Genomic DNA, 25,749 nt, shown 5'->3' on the forward strand with positions numbered 1-25,749 from the left:
CCTTTCCAGCCTGCCCCTTTTTCACATACATCTCATACCTGACTTACTTAGCATTTTGTTTAGCTGATGACTAATGCAACAGTCATTACCCAACTCTGCCAGAAACAGGTAGCTCCCATGCAGCATGTGGCAGTTATTTCACATGTAGCACAACCAAAGCCTGTTTTGCTTCCAGAGCAACATGCAGAGAGCTACCTGGGTGAAAGATGAGGAAAGATGAGGGTGATTTCCAGCCCACCCACTTTTTCCTCTCCTCCTTCTCCCATTTGTCTGGTGCCCCTGTTCAAGCAGGACCAGTCAAACGTGGTGATGTAATTTAACAAGCAAAAACCTACGTGGGAGCTGGCTTTGGCTGACACCCATGGTGCCAGCTAGCACTGCACACATAGCATGGTTTTGTCATATTATTCTTAAACTACTACTTTCCTTTTTTGCTCTGTGTGCCGTGATGCCAATACACTGTAAGAGGGCAAGGTGCTGAGCAGTGGCTCAGTCCCCGACAGACACACATAGCCCAGGACATGAGCAGAGCTTCATCCCAGCTGTTACGCCTAGGGCTGTCAGCACAGGCAAGTCATGAACTGACCCCACCTCTGTCCCACCCAGCCATCAGCCCATCTCCTGCCATGACAGCCAGGCTTTCACCTGTGTCTCAGGCTACCTCTGCAAGAGTTTATCACCAGGCCGATTTTGTTCTGGCAGGCTTCTTAGGGACAGTTAGGAGAGCTGGCTAGGGAAAAAGAAACAGGCTAGCCCTTGAGTTTATTCAGAGAGGATCTCCAATATTTTCATAATTAGTGTTGCACAGGGAAAGTCATGCCTACTTCAATTTCTTGCTAATTTTTTTTAAACACTATTTTAAAAGAAATGTCAATCTGCCATATTTATGATCTTCAGTTCTTGTCTGTGGTGGGCCAAGATAACCACAAAGTATTCTCACAAAGTGTTTCTGGAGGGAAAATCAAAACGCTGTAGCCTTCTACTCCCCTGTGCCCATAGATCACACAGACAACCTGGGAAGGGAAGATTGTCACACCCCAGCTCCTTGTGAACACCAGCCACCTTATCATTCATATGGAACCAATTTCTTCTCAGCACTCTCAGGCTGGTACACGAGGGTGTGCATCCTGGGTGCACGCCCTGGATGCAGGGCTGAAAAGGGAAGAAAGGAAACTCTGAGTAATTAATAAGTTTGTTTACCAGTTGGTCTGGCCCAGTCCTGCCTTTGCATACTCCCCCTGGTTCTTCCTAAGGCACTCATCCAAGCAATGCTCCAGGGCTTAGTAGCAGTGACTGCAACCTTGACAATCCTGAGCACTTTACCTGGAAGCTTTTTGAAATGCTTTTAGAAAAGTGGGAAGAATAGATTTAATTGGCACCAGAAGGACCTGGGAGGTAGGTATCCCACTGAATTCGGAGAGCCAAGGGATGGAAGGAGGCATCCCATTTGATTGTCTGCAGATTTGCCTCGTGGAAAATGCCTTGATCACTTTCCAAAGCTCATGTTGGAAACACCTTCTGGGCAGGGACCAGAAGGATGTCCTCCTGTTCCCCCTCCCTAATGAGGCTGCCCTGTCTTGTTCTGATGACAGGAAATTCTTGGCTGCCTGGGTAGCAGATCTCCATCTTGGATTTAGACAAGCTTGAAAGGTCACTGTAGGATTTAGGTTTTCTTGGAAGGCTCCTAGGTAATTTGCCTACCAAAAGTTACTGACAATGGAGGGCTTTTTTGCAGGACAATGGCTAAGAAGATATCTTTTGACAGACTCAATGAGAGGCACGTTTCCAGCAACTTAAGCCTGATTCCAGCACCTGGTTTTAAGTTATTCCAAGATCCTTTCTCAGGTGGCTTCTAGATGAATACAGGACACTTGTTACATGAGGAACAAAGCCTTGTGCCACACACGGACTCCAACCAGTGTGAACAGGAAGGACAGAATAGGAAGAGGCTGGTAATCTTTCAACGAGTAAACGTGAAAAAAATGGTAATTGCTAGCACTTGCCATACTTCCCAACTGTTGGTAACTTATATGCACACTAATATCCATATGCCGAAGTGCATCTAGAACCTAGCCCAAGACAGATCAGTCCTTGGGGGATGGAGTCTAACTGGTGGTGATGACAGTGGTGCCCATGCACCATCATACCTTCCTGTTGTTCTTTCTGTAGTCCAATTTCAAGGGAAAATACTCCTGATATTTCAGTCCAAACTCTTTTTATAATGTTAGCTTTGCAGTCACATATGCACTGCTCTATCAACTAAAATACCGCTTGTGAGACAGACTTGGCTTTTTAACAATTTGGCAACCTGTTCACGTAGTACAGGTTTATTTCTGCTGTTTTGCTTAGCTATGGTGAGGCAGCATCAGAGGCTGCTGCTGTCGAGGGGGTCACGGTCACTGGCTGCCACGGAGCCAAAGGAGTTCTCCATACCACAATGAGACTTTGAGTCCTACTTTTAATGGGTACATTCTCTGTTTACCATCCACAAGTGCTAAGAGCCAAGGTGTCGTGGTCTATACAACAGTCAAGATTTTTTTTTCTTTTAACAGAATTAGAACATTTGGTACTTTCTTTGTATCTTGTCTCCTAGAAACTCACTTCCCTAGAACCTCTTTTCCTAAAAACACTCAAAGCCAGGAAGTTCCCATGTCTTCTGCTTGCCAGACTAGGAGTAATGGTGAGCTCTATAGCCTAGAGGCTGTTTCCAGCAAGGAGGAAAGGTTTACATGCCAGGGAAATGGAGAGGACAGCAGTTTTAGCTTGTGCCCCAGGATCTGCAGCTAGAGGAAGCTGGCCGTACAGCTCCTGAATGCCCCACTCCAAACCCATGGAGGCAAATGCTTGAGCTTTTGACCTGCTAGTATATACATTAATAAGCACTGGGTAAAACTTTTTGCCCAGGTTCACAAGCTGTGTTATGAGCACCACTGGGTAAATACATTCAAACAAGACTTTTATAAGCAGAGCAGGGGACAAGGAATATTGAGTTGAGACAGGACAAGTGCAGGAAGGATGCCATGTGGATTTGAGACTCATGTTTTGCCCAGGAGTACTCCATGTATGGGTGCACCAGCAGCACCAGAAGTGTATTAAGGGATCTTAAGAGAAATATGAGAACACTATGGCACAGGGACTCCTTTCTAGAGTGTTCCTCAGAAGCAACTGAAGACAGTGTATATGATGCCATGATGTCTGCAAGACTCTGCCTCCATGCAAGAAGATGTGTCAGTTTTACAGCCTTATAAAATGACTCCTAATTTAGGAGACCATGTTGCTAGTAATGGAATAGCACTCCCAAGGAGGCCCATGTCTCCCTACTGCAACCCGCATTCATTTCCTTAAGTGTCCTGGTCACGCAGTCTTACCTAGACACATCTTTAGCTGCCTTGCTCACAGCTGTGCCCTAATCTTAACCATACACACAAAAAGGCACTAAATTGTATCATCTGGGTCAGACAAGATAACAGACAACGTTGGGTGTGACACACACTGAAAATGCCACTTCTCATGACCCATATAAAAACACATCAAATAAAACAGGTGGCAAAATGGAACTCTGCCTGTGAAATGGCCTGTGAATTACTAGCAAATTATTTTTACTTCCAAAACTGTATGGCCCAGAAATCAAACAATTAAGCCAGGGATAAGAAATAAGAGATGTACTGTATATTTCTTCAATACTTCTAGAGAGGAAGGGGTTAAAAACGGCTGACTCGGGAAACCTTTACTATCGATTTACTAATCTTCATTAGCGGCATCGCCTATTGGTCTTGTTCCTTCAAAATTAAATGCCTTTTTTATAGGAATCTACCTTGAAAGAGACTCAAATCTTCAATGCAAAGTGGGGCATTCTAGAACATGTTTCTGAAATCACAACAGCTTATTAAAGACCGATTAATTAGACAGCATTAATTGTGGTGTGAGGGAGAGTCTGGACAATCATGTTTAGCTTTGGTCCTTCACCATTGTTTTGAAAAATGCAACTGTTAAATATTTTGAGAACAATTTCTGAGTGTCATTTAAAAGAATTAAAAAAGCTACTATTGATCACTCATTTCTTCCTCTTAGTTTGAGTTTACATCGTTATTTGATCCATTTTTTGTAGGTTAGAACAATTTATAGCTCTTCATACATTTTCATTTCAGGTCACTTGCCATCTTTGAGAGCCAGTGTTGTTACCTCTGCTGAAGGAGAGAACATAAATCAACGACACTGAAAGGTTCAAACACCACAGCACAAGCACACACGTATCCATTCAGTGCTCAAAAGTCAGCCTTTTAAAATGGTTACAATAAAACAAAAAACACAGTACCTGCACACTGTTCTTATTAAATACATTTGCTAGGTCTTCATGTAATATTTAAGTGTATTTTCTCTGTAAAAAAAAAGAAATTCAAGTCTCAGCATGCACCAACTCTTTTGATTTGCCAAGTGATATTTATTGGATAAATTGCATTAGCACACCATGTTTTCACTGTAATTCTGCTTCATTCTTAACCACCCCCTCCTGCTCTAACCACGCACGGATCTCACACTCACTGCAAACAAGGGAAAAAGGCACATTTGTAATCAGGATCTTCTAAGACAGAGATGTGTTTGGAATTATTTTAGGGTAACTCCAGACAGCAGCAAAATAAATGTCAGAAATAAGTCAAAGTTTCAAAGTGGAGATGCTCTATTTTCAGCTGAGCTTCAAATCTGCAAACTAATCTTTTGCTTAAAAATAAGCATGTAAGTTAGGCATGCTGAAATCAGGGCTAAACAGGCACATGCTTGCAGGATTAGGCCCACAAACTCCACACTTGCAATAAGATCTTTGTTTTAAACGATTTCTTTGTATCAATCAATTTTTTAAGAACAGACAACGTAGTTTACTACCACACAATAAATGCAGCTCTTTGGTAGTAAAGAGTGCATTTCGTAAGAATTTTTAAGTGCATGGATTTAAACACGTTGCTGGACCAAACAAGTCAAGTAAAAGTTGTCAAAACTGGGAAGGCATGGTTAGCAAAAGAAAAAAACCCTGAACTTCACAGAAGTCATCACATTTAAGTTTGTTTTCACACTTGGAGAAATTAGTCAGCTTTTTGGTATGTATGAAAGACACAGAATACCCTTTCCTAAAATAAGCATTTATTCAGAGAAGGGATTTACCAAAAAAAAAAAAAAAACCAACGAAAAAGCTTTCTGATGGAAAAAAAGGTCTTTCAATAAATTTAGTAACACACCTAAACCCTTCATCAAGAATGGTTGTAATGGGACACGTACATTTATTAATATACATCAAAAGCAAAGAGAAAATAACCATTATCACATTGCAATATATTTCCAAGATTGAAGACCCGAAGTTTGTACCTCGGTAAGGCTCAGGCTCTACAAAATTGCAGATATGTAATTTTACCCCCCAGCAGTGACTCCACTGAAGTTATTGTCTCTTTCCAGGGTGACCCTCTGCCTCCTTTAAAACCCGGAGGAAGGCTCCCAGTTCTCTTAAAAAAAAAAAAAAAAAAAAAAAAAAAAAAGGAAAGAAAGAAATGGAGTAATATTTCAGGGACAGTTTGCCATGGCTATTACACACCAACCATGTTTTCTCAAGATAAATAATGGGCAATGAAGGACAGCAGAGGAGAGGAGAAGAGAGGAGACACATAAGTTCCGAAAAATCATAAAATATATTTAATTATAATTTTGGAAAAACACTCTTAAAAGCACAACACCAAAACCAAATTAACCTCCATGACCCTGAAATGCAACAACATTTTCATAATTTCAATACGGGTGAATATCTGCAAAGACCATTGCTGCTATGAAACCTCCCCCCATCCCTGAAACTGCACTTTTTAAAGTAGAAAAGGCAAGAGAAAATGCATGGACAGAAACCCACCCCTCCTCCAACCCCTTCTTTCTTCTGTGGCTCACTAAAGCAGAAGCAGGATTTTCATAATTTGTCCTGGCTGAAATATTAATTTCACCCACATTCAAAAGCCTTGTTCAAGCCACCGACACAGACAACGGCCAGCATGGAAACCTCCACTCGGTGAAGAGGACAACCCCACTGAAGCCCTTCATTGCCACGGAGTTGATGCAAGCAGCTGAGCCACCCATGGGCACAGTAAGGGCTGGATGGCGGGCACCCCCCAGGCGCCAACAAACGGAGACCAGAAACGGTTCTCGTGCCCAACAGATGCTCCCCAGGTGCCTGCTGAACACCTCACCTGCAGCATTGCTGGGAGGAGAAGGGCCGCATCCTGCGCTCAATGCCCAGCGATTGCTGGGCTTGCGTGCAGTCTGCTGCGCCACCACGTAAGCAGGGACTGGGGCTCTTGCAGAAAATGTCGAGACTGCTCCGCTTCGTTTAAAGACAGATGTTTGAGAGTGCATTTCTGAAACTGAGCCTTCTCCTCGGTGAACTGAACTAGCACCCCTCTTCCTCCCTGCAATCAAATCTCAATTACAATAATTTGACGGCAAGAAGAAAAGCTTTAACAGGAGGGGCAGTGAGAGCCCAGAAGGTGGTGGCAAGGGGCTGTTTCTTGTGCCTCGGGTTGAGCATGCTGATCCACAGGCTGGAAGCCCATAGGGGTACCAGCCTCCTCATGCTGCCGGACCAGCATGGGCAAAGCCTGACTTACGCATCAGGCTCTGGGATAGATTCATGGCTGGGAACGTGGGTACTGCCCTTGGCAGCCAGGAGTGAGGAGCCTGATTCCCACTACTACTGCCTTACACCACACCATCTCGTCAACATTTCTTAGGAAACTCCCCCTTCCCACTGGGGGTTTATCAAAATCCCTTTATTTGGCATGTTTCTCTTCATAAAATCTTTATTGGCATCTTCCTGTACTACAAGACAGGAAGATAAAATAATTACCGCTTTCTGTTGAAGGAACAAGCTTTTCCACAGCTTGATAACAAAAATTTCCTGTGAGCTTCCCACGCTTCCACAAGTCTTATCTTCATAGTTTTCCAGAAATATTTTTTTTCTTTCCTAAGCTCCATTGGGAAAATTACCTTGAATTCTCACAAAAAAAAAGGAGGCATATATACATTACATTTGAGTGAATGTAAGATATAATTCTGCATTAAAAAACAGTGTATCAGTCAGTTCATGTTTTTTCCAGCACACACCCCAATGACACGACAAATGACTTGTGCAGAAAAAGTAGCAACGGTAATTCAACAAAATGGGTGTTCTGGTGCAATGACAAAATTAGATCCCTTGGTCTTCCTTAAATATCACAGATTAGAACTTCCCAGACCTGAGTATCAGTGGGAGTTTTGGGGGCACAGTAAAATTAACTCTGAATCCCAGTTAAGCAGAGATCCTTTTGTGGTTTGGGTTTTTTTTGGAGGGTGGAGTATGAGGGAATATGTCTCTTCTTCTCCCTGTCCCCCATAGTTAGATGAGAATAATTTAAGTACCAGACATATTTATTCTTAAAAATAAGAACATCAATAACAGTAGCCACACTTTCCTGAGTTCCATTAGGTTGTGACGAATGCAGCACGTATGTTTTACTCCAAAATAAAATAAAAAATGTCTAACTTTTCAACTAATTTTATCCAATAATACAATCATTCAGTAATGGTACTGTAAGTTTGCAAGCAGCCTAAAGTCAAATCTAAAGTCATGAGCAAAAGATCTTTTCAAGCTGACAAGCAACAGCTGCAGAAAGACAGCAACATTCCCAGAAGTACTTCGTCTTTTGAGAACTGAAGCTTAACAAGAAATCATGTGCTTTGCAATCATGGAGCTACCCAGGAATATTGGTATTCTGGTGGAGGTTAATACATAATTCCGAAATAGCTGCTTTTCTAAGAATAAATTTGACCAGGTCAGGAGACAATTGGATCTCTAAATTTAAACTTGTTTAAAGAAACTATCCTCGGAAAATGTACTGAACAGAATCATGGAATATGTTCATCCATGAACAGATAAAATCACTGGTGCCTTTCAGTTGTTAGCTATGCATTTTGCAGTACCTTCTCTTATGGTTTTAAGTTATTTTTGAAAGCATGCTGCACACACTGAGAAAACTGCACACATTTGCACAAATGCCCCGCATTAGACTACATCTTTCCAGAAGTCACTTATTTGTAATTTTACTTAGTCAAATTATTTACACAGTAAAGCTAATATATCTCTTATTAAAACAGACAGACCTATAAATTGTCAAGCTACTAAAGAGAAGCGGGACACCTAACGCCTGGGAAATTCTACAGAAATATTTCAGTTTTATTCTCTCCCCGAAGGGTTTACCCACAGCCACAGTCAAGCCGCAGCTTAATTCAACTGCAGAGGGAGAGCTCCCTGTTCACAGCGCAGCACCAACTGCGTTTTGCAAAATAGGTAAACCAGTATCAGTCATTTAGACTAGATAAGTCTCAGATGGGATCAATTTTTATACCTTTAAGACTCCTTTCATGAGTTCTTGATTAAAATGGGCTGTTAAGATGATATTTATATAATCAGTCTTAAATTCTTTCTTTTACTATTTCAACTGGTTGGTATTCTTTCTTTAAAAAATAGACAATTACATCTGCCGAACATAGCCTTCTGAAGACATGCATTTGATTTTTCTGCAGGTAATTTTTTCAGAAAAAATCCTTGCTAAATCACTAAAAGAAGTACTTGGAAAACAAAGTGCATATAATGATCCAAAATATTTTAAAAAGCACATAAAAGTTACAGTCAAAGCTTGAATGTTGAAGCACGCTCCACACACAAATACATCAAATAACATCTCTATCGTAAGTGTATGCCACAGTCCAGGGTTAGGTCACATAACAGGGATTGATTGGGATCTAAATACAAGATTAGGGCCAAAATACAGATCGCACCATCGATTTGTCACTTTGACTAAAGAAAAAGTTCCACATATATTCAATGGACAGACTCTCCATCTTCTTAAAAAACAGCAGACAAGACCCTGCCACTACCAAAGAAAAGAGCAAAACTCCTATTAACGCTCCAGCATCACCTTTCAGAGTCATGTTCCCATTAACACGTAAAGCTACTACACCGACTTCTTCAACCACTCACACTATTTTTAGAAAATTTAAATCAAAGCAATTATTAGTCTTCCTGATGTTTCAGCCAGAAAACCAGCATAACCCAAACAGCTGAAGTTTTCCTTTATATTTTACACTCTGACAATTTACTAGCGTCTGCATAAAATACCTCATTTTGTGAGCACACATGTACTGTCATAACAAATTGGAAGAACTACTTGCCTAGAAGGAAAGTTGATCTTGTGGATATTGTTTTGCACGACTGGAGCTTTATAGTGCAGCTTTTTCAAAACCTCTGAGTTTTGAAAGTGCCAGTCTCTAAGTGCCCGACCCTAGAAACAGCTAGTCATAAACTGGCTTGCATTACACCGGGTACTGTGCCCCACAAAAAGAAGAGTACCGTGGCATTCTCTGACCTGCACACACCAGCAAATTCAAATGTGCATGGAGGGATGTTTTCAGACAATATTTGGCAGAAGAGGGAAAAGAAGACAATAAATGATAAAAAGAGTGACAACTTAAGACACATCTAAGAACTAGATGATGTAGCTATTAGTGAGGTAAAATCCTTGTCCAAATTCAAGATCTGAACCATCCGTCACATCCAGCCTGGCACACATTAAGGGAACAAGCAAGGACAAGTGCTTGCTCTTTGTATGGAGCTGTGTTGATATCGATCACTGTCCCCTGCCCAAACAGTACGGTAGTGATGTGAAATTATTACTAAAGTCAACCTGCTCAAAGCTGAAGGGGTGGTAAACAACCTCACTCTTGAATCTTGTCAGAATACTTCTGAAGAATGATTGATTAATTTTTTTTTCCCAAGAAAAACTCGTGAGAAATGTATACCCAATCCAAAGCAGAGTGTAGCCCAGAGGCAAATAAAGAGGGCTAAGTGCCTCCTCGTACGTGAATGCAGTGGCATAATTCCAGTCCGAGAGAACGGGAGGAAACCATCCTGAGCAGTCTACACCTTAGCCAATCCCATATATTTGCTCCTTGATATTCACACCCCAATAATCTATCTGCCCTTAGACAAGCACCCTTATGAGAAGGGAGAGGAGTTATGGAATCAGCTCTCCGTGCTCATGTGGAGCAGGAAAAGTGATGTAGAACTCAAAACTCAGAAAGCGTGATGGGGAGGAGATGTGAAGGGGATGCTACGAAGACACTTCATACCCTATTTTATTCCAAGCCTTTTCATCTGCACCAAAGCATCGATTTTTGCATTCTGAATTTACCTAAAAAGCCACATCTGGCTACAGCTCTGTCTTTTAGAACTTGAGCTTCTTCTACACTAAAACACCTTCCTGAACCATTCACTGTCTTTCTTAATCCTCCCAGATTTCTCAAGATGAGCTATCGGGGGGGGTGGGCGAAGTCCGCAGAACATCATCGCTTGCGCTTCTGACCTGGTGCCAGCAGCCCGGGGTAACCCTCCACCGGAGACGGAGCCCTCCTGGCAGTCCCGCCTCCCGCGACCCACCCAGGGACGGCGGAGCGAGCGATAGGGCACTGCGGGGCGGCTCAGAAACCAAGTCTCTCTCCTCCAAAAGAGCGACTCCAGGACACGCTTGGGTGTTGTTTTTTTTTTTTTTTTTTCCCCCAACCTCTTTTTTTTTTTTTTTCTTTTTAAGGATTTCCTCCCCGCGGATGAGCGGCTCTTTCCACGCGGACTGCCAAGATCCATCCTTCCCTCCCTGGCCGCGCACACGGCACTGGGCGTGTAGCCGGGGCTCTATGTAACCCCCGCCGGCACGGCACGGCCCCGCCACAGCCGCTCCGGGCCGCCCGCGGGGATCCCGCTGTCGCCGTCCTCCGGGCGCGCCCCGGCCCCGCTCCCGGCCCCTGCCCGCCGCCGGTCCTTCTCCGCCCGGCCCGGGCCGCTTGCCGACCTCCGCCGCGGCGGAGCGCGGATGCCTCCTCCCCTGGCGGCCGGCCAGCCGCCCGCGCCCGCCTCGCCGCGCTGAGGCCGCGGAGCAGCGCGGCTGCCGGCGGAGCAGAAAGTGAAAGTACCTGCCGCCGGCGGAAGCCCCATGGGACAAGCAAAGCCCGGCCGTCCCGCAGCCGCGCCCGACAGCCCCGCGCCCCCCCCCGGCAGGCGGCCGGCGGGGGGCTGCTGAGCCCCGCCCGGCCGCCGCGGCTCCTCTCGTCCCCCTGCGCGGCGCTCCGCGGGCTGCAGGCACCATGGGCGAGACGGCGCCGCCACCATGACCGCCGAGCCGCCGGCGCGGCTCCCTGCCACCCCCCCCGCGGACCATGTTCCATGGTAAGGAGCGCGCACCGCACCGCACCGCGCCGCGCCGCGCCGCGCCGCAGGCGGCGGCGAGCAGAGCCGCCCGGAGCGCCCCGCTCCACCTGCGCCCGGGCTGGGCTGGGCTCCGCCGCGCCGCTCCGCGCCCTCGGCCGCGCTGGCTCCTCACCGACTCCGCTGGCTCCGCGCTCCCGGCCCCGCCGCCTCGCTTGCTGTGGCGGCGCGGTGCTGCCCAGTGCCCTTTTAAACCCGCGGTGACGGCCGGGGAAATTCCCAGTTTTGCTTTTTTTTTTTTCTTTCCCCTTTAGAATGAAAGTAAAAGCGCCGGGTTCCCATCCCACCCGCTGCCGGGAAGCGGGGCCCGGGAGCGGCGGAGGCAGCGGGGCGGTGCGGGGCGGGGGAGCTGCGGGGTAAGCACTGCTCCGCGCCGCTCCGCGGGCACCTGCCGGCCCGCGGGGCGCTCCGGGCGCAGGTGCCGCGCGGCGCCGGGATGCCTCGCCCTCGGGCCGGCGGAGCCTCGTCTCCTCGCCCGGCGGGCGGCAGGAGCGACCCGCGGAGCGGCGGGTCCGCACCTTTGCAAGGGTTCGGCGAGGCAGAGGGAGGAAAACTCGCCGTTAGCGGCTCCCCTCGGGGACTGCGGGCCGCGGCGCGGGGCTGGGCGGCCGGGGCAGGGGGCAGAAGGTGCCGCCCGCGGAGATGCGGGGGGTTTGTGGGGGGCCGGGTGGCCCCGCAGGCGGGCTGCTGCGGGCAGCCCGCGGGGTCCGGCCGGGATCGCGCCTCAGGCGTGGGCGCGCCTGGAGTGCCACTTCCAGGCTGAATGCACAAAAGGGGGTTTTTATATTTGGAAATACTGGAATACTAACTCTTCCTAGCTTTTCTGGGAGAATTTTTTGGGGCTTTCCAGATATGAGTTTGGGACTTTTTTGAAAGAATGGGGTATTACCAGTAATACACGCTCCCGTTCATTTGAAGTGCTGGTCCTATGGAGCACTATCAATTCTGCTTCTGTTGAAGTTACCTAAATTTAAGAAAAATCCTTTCAATTCTCAGTCCAAAGCTCCTGAGACATTTTTGTGGCATTTGTCTCACGAGTTCCAGAGAACTCATTTAGGAATGGCTGAATAGGTTTCATCGCGATCTTGCGATGGCTCAAGGGACTTGATGAGCGTGCAACATCTCTTTCAGAATTGTCTGCTTTGATTCCGTAATTTCCTCATTTAAAAAAGATTCACAATCTGTACAATACAGAGAAAGTAAAAATAGAAGAAGTGACTTTGCAGTTTTCACCTATGATCTTCACTCGTTGCCAGACAAACCAAGTTTTTAGTGATGGAATCTGTCAGACTGATTTCAGTTTAGAAGATTGTTATCTGTGTCTTTTGAAGCATGTTTTTTTGAAGGAGTATATCCAAGTTGTTTGTATCACTGTTACTTGGAAACAAGCATTACAATTCTTTTTTTGCACTGGAATCGAGAGGTGCAATGGTATATTGGAAAAATGTCTTGTAGTTGAGTTCTTGCGTTTTTCTGTAAAGTTCTTTTAAAATATTAAATCTCAGTCCTACAGATTGATAATTCGCTTGGCATAGATACAGTTAGCATAGAGATTTACAAAGGCAAAGCTCTGTGGAGTTCAGGTATCCACTTGGAGCTTGAAGATAACAGTAGATTTCCCTGACGTAGTTTTTATATGTACTACATGTAGGATCCATTTAGGATCCATCTGGCGCCTCAGGCTAGATTTTTTGAGATATTAATAGACCTCTGTTGATCAGTATATGAAAAGGTTAGAAAATCTGATTTTCAGGCCATCAAATTTCCCATTAAGATTTGGCAGGTGGCTTGCCACAAGGAGAATTTTGGAATTCAGCTTGTACTGGTAAAAATTATCCAGTCCTGTTTCTAGCACAGAGATGTACATAACAGCACGTTCACAAGTAATCTATCAGAAAAAAAGGCTTTGGTAGTCAGGAAAAGTGGTATGCATTCTGCTTTGAAGCAGCAGCGTGCGGTGGGAGTCAGCTGGGATGGGCTGTGAGGGACCATGTTTCTCTGAACGGCAGATGAGCACATGGTGTGACTGTGGTTCTTGCATCACGGAGGCTGGGTGGCTCAGTAAAGATTACGGTCCAGTTTCATTGCTTTCTTCTTAGTTATTCAAGATTTCTCTCTGAGGCTGGGTTTTACTAGTGACACCCAAGTCCAGAGATGCCCATCTCTGAGTGCTGGACTGGCTGTACCCCATGCTCCCATCCTTGCTGGAGAGGATGGAAAGTAGCAGCTAGGGTGAGGGCATCCCTTCTGCCTTTCCTGGCTGCAAGCCCACGGTTACTCTGTATGGAGTTGTTGTTCTTACTGAGTAGCAAAGATGGGTAGAAACAGCTCATACTGGTCCAGGAACCTGCTGTGATCTTTGCTAATCCTCCAACCTAAATTTCTAGCTCTGTTTTTTTTTTCCAAAATCTTCACTTTAAGCATCATCCTAGGCAGTCTAGCTGTGGGCTAGAGTCCAATTATGAGCTTCCTAATCCTGATATTGTCTTGCACCCAGTCTCCTTCATTCCCAGCATCAAGCCAGTCACCTGCAGCCTCCGGTTACCCTGTTAGTCCCTTCAGGCTCTTATGATATTTTGGTCTTTCCTCTCTGCCCATCCTCACAGAACTCATATTTTCCTGGATGTCATGCAAGGACAGAAGACCAGGGGTCCGAGCAAAGCAAGATGGTCCACTGAAGGGAGAAACAAAGTGAGGGGCAGTGAGATTTGCTCCAAAAGATTGCAAAAATCTTGGAGAGAAGGGTGTGTTGCCGCCTTCTCTCGTGTTACGGCCACTAGTATGTATCTGTACATTTGGTCAGCCTGAAAATGTGTTTAGACACACTTCTGACGTAAAGACGTGTTCATGGGCATTTGTAGAATATATCGTATGAAAAATGGACAATTAAGATGAGATTTGGCTGCAGATGAAGACACATGAATGTCTACACCTGTTTGACTAAGACACTTACTTGTCTATGTATGTACTAGGTGGTTATGGTCCAATTATGGTCAATGGAGAGACCTTGTCAATGCTTGCAGTGAAGCCTGGAGATTAATTTGGCCCAAGTAGACACCAGGTGGCTGGTCAGCTCAATAGCTGTAGGCTCTTAACCACGCTGTCTAAATCATCTTTGAGTATGAGGGAGTTTGGACACCCAAATAGTGTCTTAATCTGGAGCTGAATCCTTCCCTCAAGGTACAAGTCATTTGGTTGTACAAAGATCCCTTTTAAACTGTTTAAACAGATTACATAAGGTTTTTGTTAATACAGCATACACTCTATGGCATTTAATATGTACTTAACTGCTCTTCTTGTAATCCAGCCTTTTTTAGATCTATCTTTCGGGTTCTGCCACTGCTCCTTGTTCTGTCTCCAGTGAATTCATCTAGTTGTGCAATGGGAAATAAAACAACTGAAATCCGTGTGAAGTATGAGAATATACTAAGCCACGACATCGATGAGCTGGTAGGTAATAGCTCTTGGGCTTTCAAAAAACGTTGATTATTTTTATATGATAGGAAATAATAATAACAAAACTCTAAGGTTGACATACGATAAAAGACCGGTTTAAAATCACACATTATCCTGGAATGGTGGCTTTATTTGAGGGTGTGCAACAATTCAGTCCCTTTAAAATCTCGGAAATCTGTGGATGCTGCCTATTTGCATGTACAAATACTGTGATACAGGTATTTGTGCCTGTGCACTGTGTAGTTACACACATGTACTCTTTGGCCCTAAATAGTATAATATATTACATTAAAGAGTACTCTCTCCTGAAGTAATTTCATGACTACTTCTGTTCATGTCTTCTTATCAAGAGAAGAAGGCATTACACAACCTGTAATTTGTTTTACTAATTGTAGGCTTCTTGACTGAAGTTTTATGGTGTCCATTGAATACAAATGTACACAGGCACAAAATTCATACAAAAGAAGTTTCTTTGTACTTTACCTATTAATATATATTGTTTAGCCAACAAAGAATCAACTTTTCTAGATAGCAGCAGAGAAAAACTTAACTTTGTCGTTGTAAATCTCCTCCATTATGGCTTTATCAGTCAGATTTATTACAACTTTGCAAAACAGTATCGTAACAGTTTACCGATCCATGCCCAAAACCTACCTTCCAACTCTTCATCAAGAATTATTAACAGTTAAACTCGTCTGTCAAGAACACTTTCATGGGAGAAAGCACTTTCCATAGTTCGATTAGCAGAGACATTTCTACCAAAATTGGATTTTTATCACAGTTTGTCACTAAGCGAGAACTTACCATTCTGTTGCAGTCTTAAATCAAGATCTATTTGCATGAAATACAAGTGATACACAGTGCTTTTCCAAAGGTGAAATCAGGAGCCATTGTATTTCTTCACACTTACGATCCACCACCATCCTTCAGAGCATTATGCCAGTGGTTTCCAACCTTTCTCTACCAAGACGCATCAGCCCTTATCTGGAAACAAAATACCTGTAGGGTCAGGGAACGATCATTTAATCTTCAAAAACATTCTGATCATGTTGTGTTTGTTGAGATTATGAAGAGAGAAAGGTCCTTCTCCGTAGGTAAATGACCTTATCCTGAACAAGGCACCAAAGCTGGGGAGAACATTCATGGCCATACTAGAACAGATAAGTAGCCCCTTTAGTTTTTGACCTTATTTCTGAGAAAGACAAGTGTTTCCTAGAGAAAAAAAATAAACCCTCTTGGTGAGCAGTTACAAGATAGCTGACCTGTAAGAGAAAACAATATGACAAGAATAACAGCCTCTGGGAGGCAGATCCTGCTGTCTTCCAGTGGTGGAGAGCCATGAGGCGCATCCCAGCTTTGCTGGAGCTGCAGGGTCAGGGAAGCTGGGAGGGCATCCTGGGCCAGAGGTGACAATGCCTTGGCATTGCCCAATTGCAGGACGAAGCTTGATGCACTCCGTGCCCCAGGGTGCCATCGAGGATTTGAATGGAGCAATGCCATTCTTCCAGATACATTTTGAAAGTCTTTATCTTTTTTTATTGGAATAAATATTCTAGAGTTTTTTAGGAAATAGGTCTGTTATCAAAATAAATAAATAAATAAATAAATAAATACCTTAACAAATTAATGTTTGTGAAAGGTAATGGGAATGTACTGAACTCTGAAGCTTTTACTTGCTAGAATGGGCATGCAGTAGGCGTACAAGCAACTACTGTGCAAGTTTCTTTATTTTTCCCAGTTTAAGAGAGATTCATTTGTCTTCTACATAAAATCAGTGTATAGTCTTGTCACTATAACTTAACAGCAAATATTATGGACAGTGCTGTTCGGGTGATAGCAACTCTCCACTAGGCACTTTCCTGCAATTGCAGAGCCAAAGTCAATCAATCAGTTTCATCCCTCAGGCTGATATTTGGAGGCAGTTATGGAGATGACTAGTGGGTTATATACTAGACTTCCATAAGTTAATTTGATTTTCACTAATGCCTTTTCTGAGGCCAGGATTTCCCCTAGGTTGCTTTAGTCACAGCCAATAAACTGCCTTCAGAAATGGTTACTGTACGTTATACTAAAGACGATCTGATGAGGTCGGTGAGAATGGGTAAATCCCTTAGCAGTTAGCAAATGAAGCCACAGATATAGAGGTTTAGGGTGATTATTTATTTATTGATTGATTTTTAAATCTTGGTGCTGTGTGACTGCAGCAAAACTTCATTCTGTTGTGGTACAAACAGAGATGTGCATTATCTTCCAAATGTTTTGGGGTTTTTTGTCAGTGAATATTTGACCCCCTAAACTCTTGGTTTTGAAAACACTTCTTGGGTGAAGTTCTATTCATCTTGGGTGAACTTCTGAAATACAGGCAATGTTACACAAAAATCTGCAGAAAAACTTTAAGAATTAAGTTGTCTAATTTGTTCATGTGCATGCCTAAGTGAGGAGATCTAACACACTATTGTCATGAGCTGCCTTTTTTAAAACCCTTCTGGTTGTATTAGGTTATCTGGATTCAGGCTGAAGAAGAAAGTGAAGGAATTTTGTTGAGTTGGGTTCATTTGTCATCTTGATGACAAGCGTGAAAGTAGAAGGAAAAAAAAACAGAGAATAAACCATTGATAAAAGATTGTGGACATGCAAAGGGAGTGAGTGATATTGCTCAGGACATCTTCTGTTAGTGCATATGCAAAGTGAGTGCTACAATCTGTTTAGATGCCTGGGGCATGTATTTATTGAGGCAAACATTGACAAACATTGTATTTGATGTCTGTGTAAGATTTAAATATTCCTGCATGTTTTAAAATGCCAAAGAACCAAGTAATTCGATAGAATATGAAGGTTTAAAATGAATAGATTTGTGTCCAGTTGTGGGCTCGCCAGTACGAGAGAAATACAGAGCTACTGGAGAGAGTCCGGCAAAGGGCCATGAAGATGATTAAGGTACTGGAACACCTCTCTTATGAGGAAAGGCTGAGAGAGCTGGGACTGTTCAGCCTGGAGAAGAGAAGGCTCAGGGGGGGATCTCATCAATGTGTGTAAATACCTGAAGGGAGAGTGCAAAGAGGACAGAGCCAGGCTCTCCTCAGTGGTGCCCAGTGACAGGACCAGAGGCAATGGGCACAAACCGAAACACAGGAGCTTCCCTCTGAACATCAGGAAACACTTTTTCACTGTGAAGGTGACTGAGCTCTGACACAGGTTGCCCCGAGAGGTTGTGGAGTCTCCTCCATCCTTGGAGATACTCAGAAGCCATCTGGACATGGTCCTGGGCAGCTGGCTCTAGGTGGCCCTGCTTGAGCCAGGGGATTGGACCAGATGATCTCCAGAGGTCCCTTCCAACCTCAACCGTTCTGTAATTCTGTGTGTTTCTGTGAATACCTTTAGAAATTGTAGCTGGATTGGGATTTTCTTTGCCTGCTTGCCAAGGAAAAGCTCAGAATTGTACACTGACCCTGCTACACCTGAGGAGATGCTACAGAACAATTTAGTGTTGACATCACCAGCTGTTAGTGAGAAACTTGGCTCACTGGATTAAAAGTACTTCCATGTTTAAACATATATGATATTTTACAGGTAAATATGTCTGCAGAGTATCGTGACAGGTGCTGCAAGAATAAAAAACCTGAAAATAGCAAAGTGTTTTTCTGCAATGATACTCAGGTAAAATCTAACTTCTCAGGATTTACTTTAGAGAATACAAACTCAAATGGGTTCTTTGTACAGTCCAGTCCCTGAATAACATATTGTGATAGAGAGTAATATTACCTTTTAATAGTCAAATCATGATATTCAATTGTTTTGTTTAATTTGGGATCACACAATTTGTCAAGTAAATTGATATTTTCAAAATTAGAATATTAAGCAATTCCATATCCAAGAAATTCTTTTTTTCCCTACTATAAAGATTCTTTTATATTTTTAATTCAAAGTAGTACAGAAAACTTATTTTCTTTTGCCAGTGGAAGTAAACGTAAAAATTTCCCAACATCTGTTTTCATTTTTCTAAAGAAAATCATATTAGCTAAGCTTATCACTTCAGATCTGAAAGCTTTAAAAGCAATAGTTTGGGCAGACCTCAAATGACAGAAAGCACAATTGTCAGCTGTTGCTGTAAATTTTATCGTGACTTGATAAAAGGACTGACTCCAAACATCATTCACTGTTTTCCTAACTGCAGCAGCTGATTTCATTACGGCTATGATTTCTCCCTAACATCCTTACTCTATTATTATTACCTCTACAAAATGATACTTTAAATATTTTGAAGAGATGGCAGGTAGGTTAGATTAGTCGTGTGTTTTATTGGAAAAGATTGGCACTATGAAAGCAAAAGAAACTAATGGTAATTGATGGAGGTTTTTTTTAAAGACAAACCAACACTATAAAGAAGAATTAATCGTGCACAGACTTTTCAGGACGTTTTTCTTGCTCTCTTTACAGGAAATAGAATCACTACAGAGTATGGCATGCAACATGCTCAGATTCTTTCATAAGCAAAAAATCAACAAAGAATTCAGATGGAAAGCAGCGTTAGTCTCATGTGGGACATTACAGGTTCTACAGTGCAAATGTGAAAGACATAAAAAAGAAAAGGTGAGTGGTAGTGATGGTCTACAGTTTATTGGAAGTATATCACTTATTCTTTAGAGCTCTTCAACACAGACTATCATATCTACCTCTCAAAGGTACAACTGTCATGCACGCTAGGCCACAGCACCAACCCCTGGGAACAGCTCTGTCTTATTCCACCAGTCTCAAGGTACCACACATGTAGTCATATCTTTTGAAGTTTGGCTCACAATTTAATTGGCTTTATTTTTCCAGTCCTTCAAATAATGGAGGATAAATTTTAAACCGCTGACAGAGGATGTACATGTTCTCAGTTGCACACACTGGTTTCAGCTGTCTATATTTGCTGTGTGTTAAAGCCGCATTCTCCCAGTCCAGTGGGCAGGGGCGGCAGTAGGGCTGTGCTCAGAGTGAGAACATCAGAGCGATGCAGGCTGCCTACCGCCACGGCACGTTTCGTGGGTAGCCCAGCTTTCCGGCTTAGTTACCGTGTAAGGTACCACCATTATTTATTGAGATGTAGTGGAATAATTTTTTTTTTTAAAGATGTCTATATGAAAAGAATAAGCACTTCACAATTACCAATACAAACTATTCTTTTCCAGGTTTGCACACAGGTAAATACACATAATAAAGAAGATACAGAAACAGGTGAACAGTCCAAAAAGAAATGTAACCAAGAATTTTGTGAACTGAAAGAAAATATATCTAGCCTTCGATCCTGCTGGAATAAATTTGAAAAAATAATTTCCAGGTGATTGCAGGTGAATCCTGCTCTTTTCATTCAAACTGGCATTACTTGGTATCTTTGCATTTTATATGCATTCTTCAAGTAACTCTGCTCATTTATATGAACACTTTATGCCAGAATTCTGATGGAAAGCTACTGTACCTTGTTCCTGGAGATGGAATAAACAGAAATGGCTAAACCAAGCTGCTGAAGTCCAAGAAGTGGAAATAAAAGACCAGCGTTTGAAGCAAAGAACGCTGCAGAAGGCTGTGTCCCACCTTCGTGCTCTGGAAACTACTTTGAGTTTTCTGATCTTTCAAGTAACTTCGTAATACCGTCATATGAAAGCAATCTACTTACATGTCTACTGCAATTTATAAAAACATCTTACAAGCTGCAGGTGAAGAAAACATTATGGAAAAGTAGCTGGTTTCTTTATATAAAACACATCAAGGACCAAAAGGAACAATTTAGCAAACAAGCAGCTGATCTTGGGTCTGTTCTGCTGATGCAATAATGTTTTCAGCGTGGGTATCTAATGGCTCTGCAAACTGATTTAGGTTTGGAAAAATAGGGAAAAAGTTAACTTTTTTTGAAAAACTTAGGAAGGGTACTGATTTTTGAGAGATGTAGCACACTTCTACTGGCTGAAGTAGAGGCAAGACAGCGAGACCTATGGAAGGCAAAAAAGGAGATGCCTGAATATAAGTTTGTTCAGGTGAATGGAAACAGCACTAGCCTTATGTACTTGGTTATCCTAGAGTTAGCTGCAGGAGGAGCTAGAATTTCTTACCTTCAGATTGTGATTTCTTATATGCAGTTATTTTATAGAACGTGTTTAACATGTTAGACAAACATGACTTAAAATGTGTGAATATTTTCAGAGAATAATATATTGGCATTTAACTAATAAAGTGTTCATATTTAATTTTGGATAAATAGAAGTATTTTTATAGTTGTTTATAACTCTTTTGCAGTTTCTTACTTTGATATTATAACTCTTTTGGTAATAAAATATTTGTCTTCTATGGAATTGGGCTGTTGACTTTTTGGATGTCATGACTCCTTTTTTAGCTTTTTTTCACAGCTAGTCATTAAAAGCAGAGCTGGTAATATAACCTCCAGCTGCTTGGGACTTCCCATTATAAAATACCTACTTTTTAGTTCCTTGTAACCTGGCAAGTTTAGGTAAACATTTCCATACTAGGTATCTGCCTTGGACTAAATACTTTGGGAAATCTTTAGTTAAGTCAGCCTGTTGTTTCCTGGTTCCGAGTAAGGTGACATGTTTTTTTATCTGTGCGAAAAGAAATTTTCCATGGAACTACTCTGAAAAGCTTTTGGTATTCAGAACAAAGACCTGAAAAAATGGTGGGATGTGCTTCAAAGAACTGTATAAATCTCCTTTGACGGGAATAAGATCTGCTGTACTGAATCCATGAAACCCAGTGTGCCCTTCTGCTAATGGTGAGGGAAGAGGTTAAGAGCAAAGCAAACGTACTGTTATGCTTTCCTGGAATACACCACCTCCAACCCCCCATCTATTTATGGTGAAGAGACTTCTTGAGGGAGGAGTAGTATCTTTGCAAAACCGTGATTGAGACTTTTACATATTCTCTTTAGCTCTTGATGGAAGAGATTGCAATTTTAACTCCAAACACTGAAAAAACCCCCACCAAACCCAACCCATAACTCTTTTATGTAATAGGAAAAGGAAGCAGATTTCCCAACATCATACTGCAGAGAAGAGAACATAACCACTGTTGTAAGGACTTCTCTGGAAATGCCTTCTACTGAAAGAAGTCCCAGGAGACTGAGGATTAAATTTGTCTCTGAGACTGAAAAATGGTTCCTTTTTTTTTGGAAATTCAGGAACAGCTGAAAGCCAAGATTTATTTCCTAATAACCACTTGGCAAGGAAAGGTCAGTGGGAATTAAAAGAAAAACACACAGACGCAGTATTAGCTACTACAACACTGGAAGTTCAGTCAGCTTAAATGACTTAAGCAGCAGCCCACAACTTAAATCTTGAGTTAAATGAAGCAGTTTCAGACCTATTCTGGGGAAAAGACCAAGGTTAGATCCAGAGAAGAAATATAAATTAAGTGATTATGAAATTGTGTTTTTTTTCTGTTTGCTTCTCTTAATAAATATCCTGCCTGCCTGATTCTTGTTGCCAAATTTCCTGAGTCACCACTTACATGCAAAGACTAACTGCTAAATGCAGTGACTTGTACTCTTTGATTTGTTCCTTCCATTTGAGAACCTTCTCCAGTCTCTCCTGAAATTACAAATGTGACAACAAAAAACTGCTTTGCAGGAATGGGCGAAGGGATGAAAACCTTGCAGGATATTCAACAAGGCTCAGTGCTGAGTCCTGCACTTCAGTCACAACAACCCCATGCAATGCTACAGGCTAGGGGAGGAGTGGCTGGAGAGCTGCCTGGCGGAAAAGGACCAGGGAGTGTTGGTTGACAGCCGCCTGAACATGAGCCAGCAGTGTGCCCAGGTGGCCACGAAGAAGAAGACTGGCCTGGCTGAACAGAGAGCTTTGGCTGGAACCCAAGGAAAAAAGGAGAGCTTACTGCCTTTGGAAGAAGGGGCAGGTGACTCAGGAGGACCACAGGGATGTAGATTAGAAAGGCAAAGACCCAGCTAGAACTTAAACTGGCCACTGCCGTTAAAGATAACAAAAAATGTTTTTACAAATATATCAGCGACAAAAGGAGGGCCAGGGAGAATCTCCCTCCTTTGTTGGATGCGGAGGGAAACTTTGCCACGAAGGATCAGGAGAAGGCTGAGGTACTTAAAGCCTTCTTTGCCTCAGTCTTTAAAGTCAGACTGGTCATCCTCAGGGCTTTCAGACCCCTGAGCTGGGAGGTGGAGATAGGATGCAGAATGAAGCCCCAGTTGTTGAAGAGATGGAAGTCACCGACCTGCTCCTCCACCTGGGATCCACTTGAGGGTACTGAGGGAGCTGGCAGAGGAGCTTGCCAAGCCACTCTCCATTATTTATCAGCAGTCCTGGTCAACCGGGGAGGTCCCAGATGACTGGAAGTTAGCAAATGTGTCGCCCCGCTACAAGAAGGGTCAGAAGGAGGATCCGAGGAACTACAGGCCTGTCAGCTTGACCTCGGTACTGGGAAAGGTCATGGAGCAGATCCTCTTGAGGGCCATTACATGGCACGTGTGGGACAACCAGGGGATCAGGCTCAGCCAGCCTGGGTTTATGAAAGGGAGGTCCGGCCTCACTAACCTGGTCTCCTTCTATGACAAGGTGACTCGCTTAGTGGATGAGGGAAAGGCTGTGGATGTTGTCTACTTGGACTTTAGTAAGGCCTTTGACACTGTCTCCCACAGCATTCTCCTGGAGAAGCTGGCTGCTCACCGCTTGGATGGGTGCACTCTGCGCTGGGTTAAAAACTGGCTGGATGGCCGAGCCCAGAGAGTGGTGGTTAACAGAGTCAAATCCAGTTGGCGGCCGGTCACGAGTGGTGTTCCCCAGGGCTCAGTGTTGGGGCCGGTCCTGTTCAATATCTTCATTGATGATCTGGATGAGGGGATTGAGTGCACCCTCAGTAAGTTTGCAAGATGACACCAAGTTGGGTGGAAGTGTCAATCTGCTGGAGGGTAGGAAGGCCCTGCAGAGGGACTTGGACAGGCTGGATCGATGGGCTGGGGCCACCTGCATGAGGTTCAACAAGGCTAAGTGCCGGGTCCTGCACTTCAGTCACAACAACCCCGTGCAACGCTACAGGCTTGGGGAGGAGTGGCTGGAGAGCTGCCTGGCAGAAAAGGACCTGGGGGTGTTGGTTGACAGCCGCCTGAACATGAGCCAGCAGTGTGCCCAGGTGGCCAAGAGGGCCAATGGCATCCTGGCTTGTATCAGGAATAGTGTGGCCAGCAGGACCAGGGAGGTGATAGTGCCCCTGTACTCGGCACTGGTGAGGCGGCACCTCGAATACTGTGTTCAGTTTTGGGCCCCTCACTACCAGAAGGACATTGAGGTGCTGGAGTGTGTCCAAAGAAGAGCAATAAAGTTGGTGAAGGGTCTAAAGAACAAGTCTTAGGAGGAGCAGCTGAGGGAGCTGGGGTTGTTTAGTCTGGAGGAGGCTGAGGGGAGACCTTATTGCTCTCTGCAACTACCTGAAAGGAGGTTGTAGTGAGGTGGGGGTCGGTCTCTTCTCCCAAGTAACAAGTGATAGGACGAGAGGAAATGGCCTCAAGCTGCGCCAGGGAAAGTTTAGGTTGGATATTAGAAAAAACTTCTTCACAGAAAGGGTAGTCAAGTATTGGAACAGGCTGCCCAGGGAAGCAGTTGAGTCTCCATCCCTGGAGGTATTTAAAAGAAGGGTAAACGTGGTGCTCGAGGACATGGTTTAGTGGTGGACTTGGCAGTGATAGGTTAACGGTTGGACTCGATGATCTTAAGGGTCTTTTCCAACCTTAATGATTCTATGATTCTATATCACCACCATGCCTACCTCCCTGCCACTTTCATTTATGTATTTATTTGCTTATTTGGCCACAACAAAGAAGGAATATGAGTAGGTCAAAACCATGATTAAGAAATACATGGAATTTATGGGAAAGTGTCAAGGGAAAACAACTTAGGTATTTAAATTAGTAAAAAAAAATTAGCCCAGTTGTTGCAAGGGATTATGAGAAAGCAGAAAGGGGTGACTAACCCTCGTGAGGAAGATAATGTTGCACATTTCTAACAGCAAGAATGAGTTAGGTGTTCTGTGGTTTATAATGAGAAGCAAGAATTTCTGGTGGTTAGGAATCCAGATCAAGGAAGGCCACTGGAAGAGAATGTTCAAATCTCATGTTACACCATCAAACAGATGTTTACAGCTGTAGTTCTTTAGCTAAAGATGCAGGAGTAAACCTCTCCTGGCTCATTATGTTTCCTTCCAGTTCCATCTCTTCAGCTTTGTGCTGAGCAAGAGATGTTGGCTTTATGATAGGCTTCATTCAGCAGCTACTTAGTTTTTTGTTGTTTTTTTTTTTTTTTCCTCCTCCTATCTGATTGGAATGGTTCATGGTGAACTAGAATAAAGAGGAAGCGAGCATGAGAAATACCATGGACTCTCAGTGGTGGCAAGAGATTTTGCAGACTTTTGGCACGTAAATGAATTTCATTCAGAATGAAGGGAAAAATCTATCTGCCTTTCTCCGAAGAGGGTGTGGTGAAGTAAACAACAGAGCCCATTAGGAGGAACTTCCCCCTAAAAAAAAGGAAAAAAAAAGAGGAATTGGTCTCTGCTCATCTGTATTTAGCCAAAAAAAATCAGGAACCCAAGCCCTTATTACAATTTCTGCTCACATAAGTGAATTTAGAGGAAAAATGTAACTTCTGCATTTTTCCTGCTTAATCGTTTCATCAGCAAAACAGTGCTCAGCCTCATGAAGGAGAACAAACCCAGATCAAGCTTAGGCTATATATTATACCTTACAGCCTTATTAAAAAAAAAAAAAAAAAAGAAAAAATGATTTACTACAGGTATCACAGTGATAGGCTCTATATAAACTAAACTCTCCATATAGTTGGGAAAAAGAAGAGATACAGAGTTACCTTTATATAAGCAGATTACACTGATTTAAATATTTGGTACAGAGTATTTTTCAAGGCGACTGAGGAAGTCAAATCTCATCTCACAAGTCAATTAAA

At 43.4% G+C, this 25,749-nt stretch overlaps 1 protein-coding gene and 1 long non-coding RNA gene across 2 annotated transcripts in view; one reads left to right on the forward strand and one right to left on the reverse strand.

Annotated features, from left to right (window-relative positions):
* The window catches only part of LOC148057290 (uncharacterized), a 75,310-nt gene extending 63,788 nt beyond the window's left edge, over positions 1-11,522 (reverse strand). Inside the window, exon 1 of the long non-coding RNA XR_015703272.1 lies at positions 11,439-11,522. This is a non-coding gene — a long non-coding RNA (uncharacterized LOC148057290). The remainder of the gene's footprint in view (positions 1-11,438) is intronic.
* IL7 (interleukin 7) lies at positions 11,118-23,189 on the forward strand. The gene is made up of 5 exons (XM_087751058.1): positions 11,118-11,284; positions 14,631-14,773; positions 18,350-18,436; positions 19,217-19,369; positions 19,951-23,189. Exons 1-5 carry the CDS (start codon positions 11,275-11,277, stop codon positions 20,101-20,103), a joined length of 546 nt encoding a protein of 181 aa, XP_087607184.1. The 5' UTR covers positions 11,118-11,274; the 3' UTR covers positions 20,104-23,189.
* Positions 23,190-25,749: the final 2,560 nt, after the last annotated feature.

The sequence above is a fragment of the Nipponia nippon genome, unplaced genomic scaffold (genome assembly GCF_047370975.1).
Source record: "Nipponia nippon isolate SJK-2023a ecotype South Korea unplaced genomic scaffold, ASM4737097v1 scaffold_1, whole genome shotgun sequence".
Lineage (NCBI taxonomy): Eukaryota > Metazoa > Chordata > Aves > Pelecaniformes > Threskiornithidae > Nipponia > Nipponia nippon.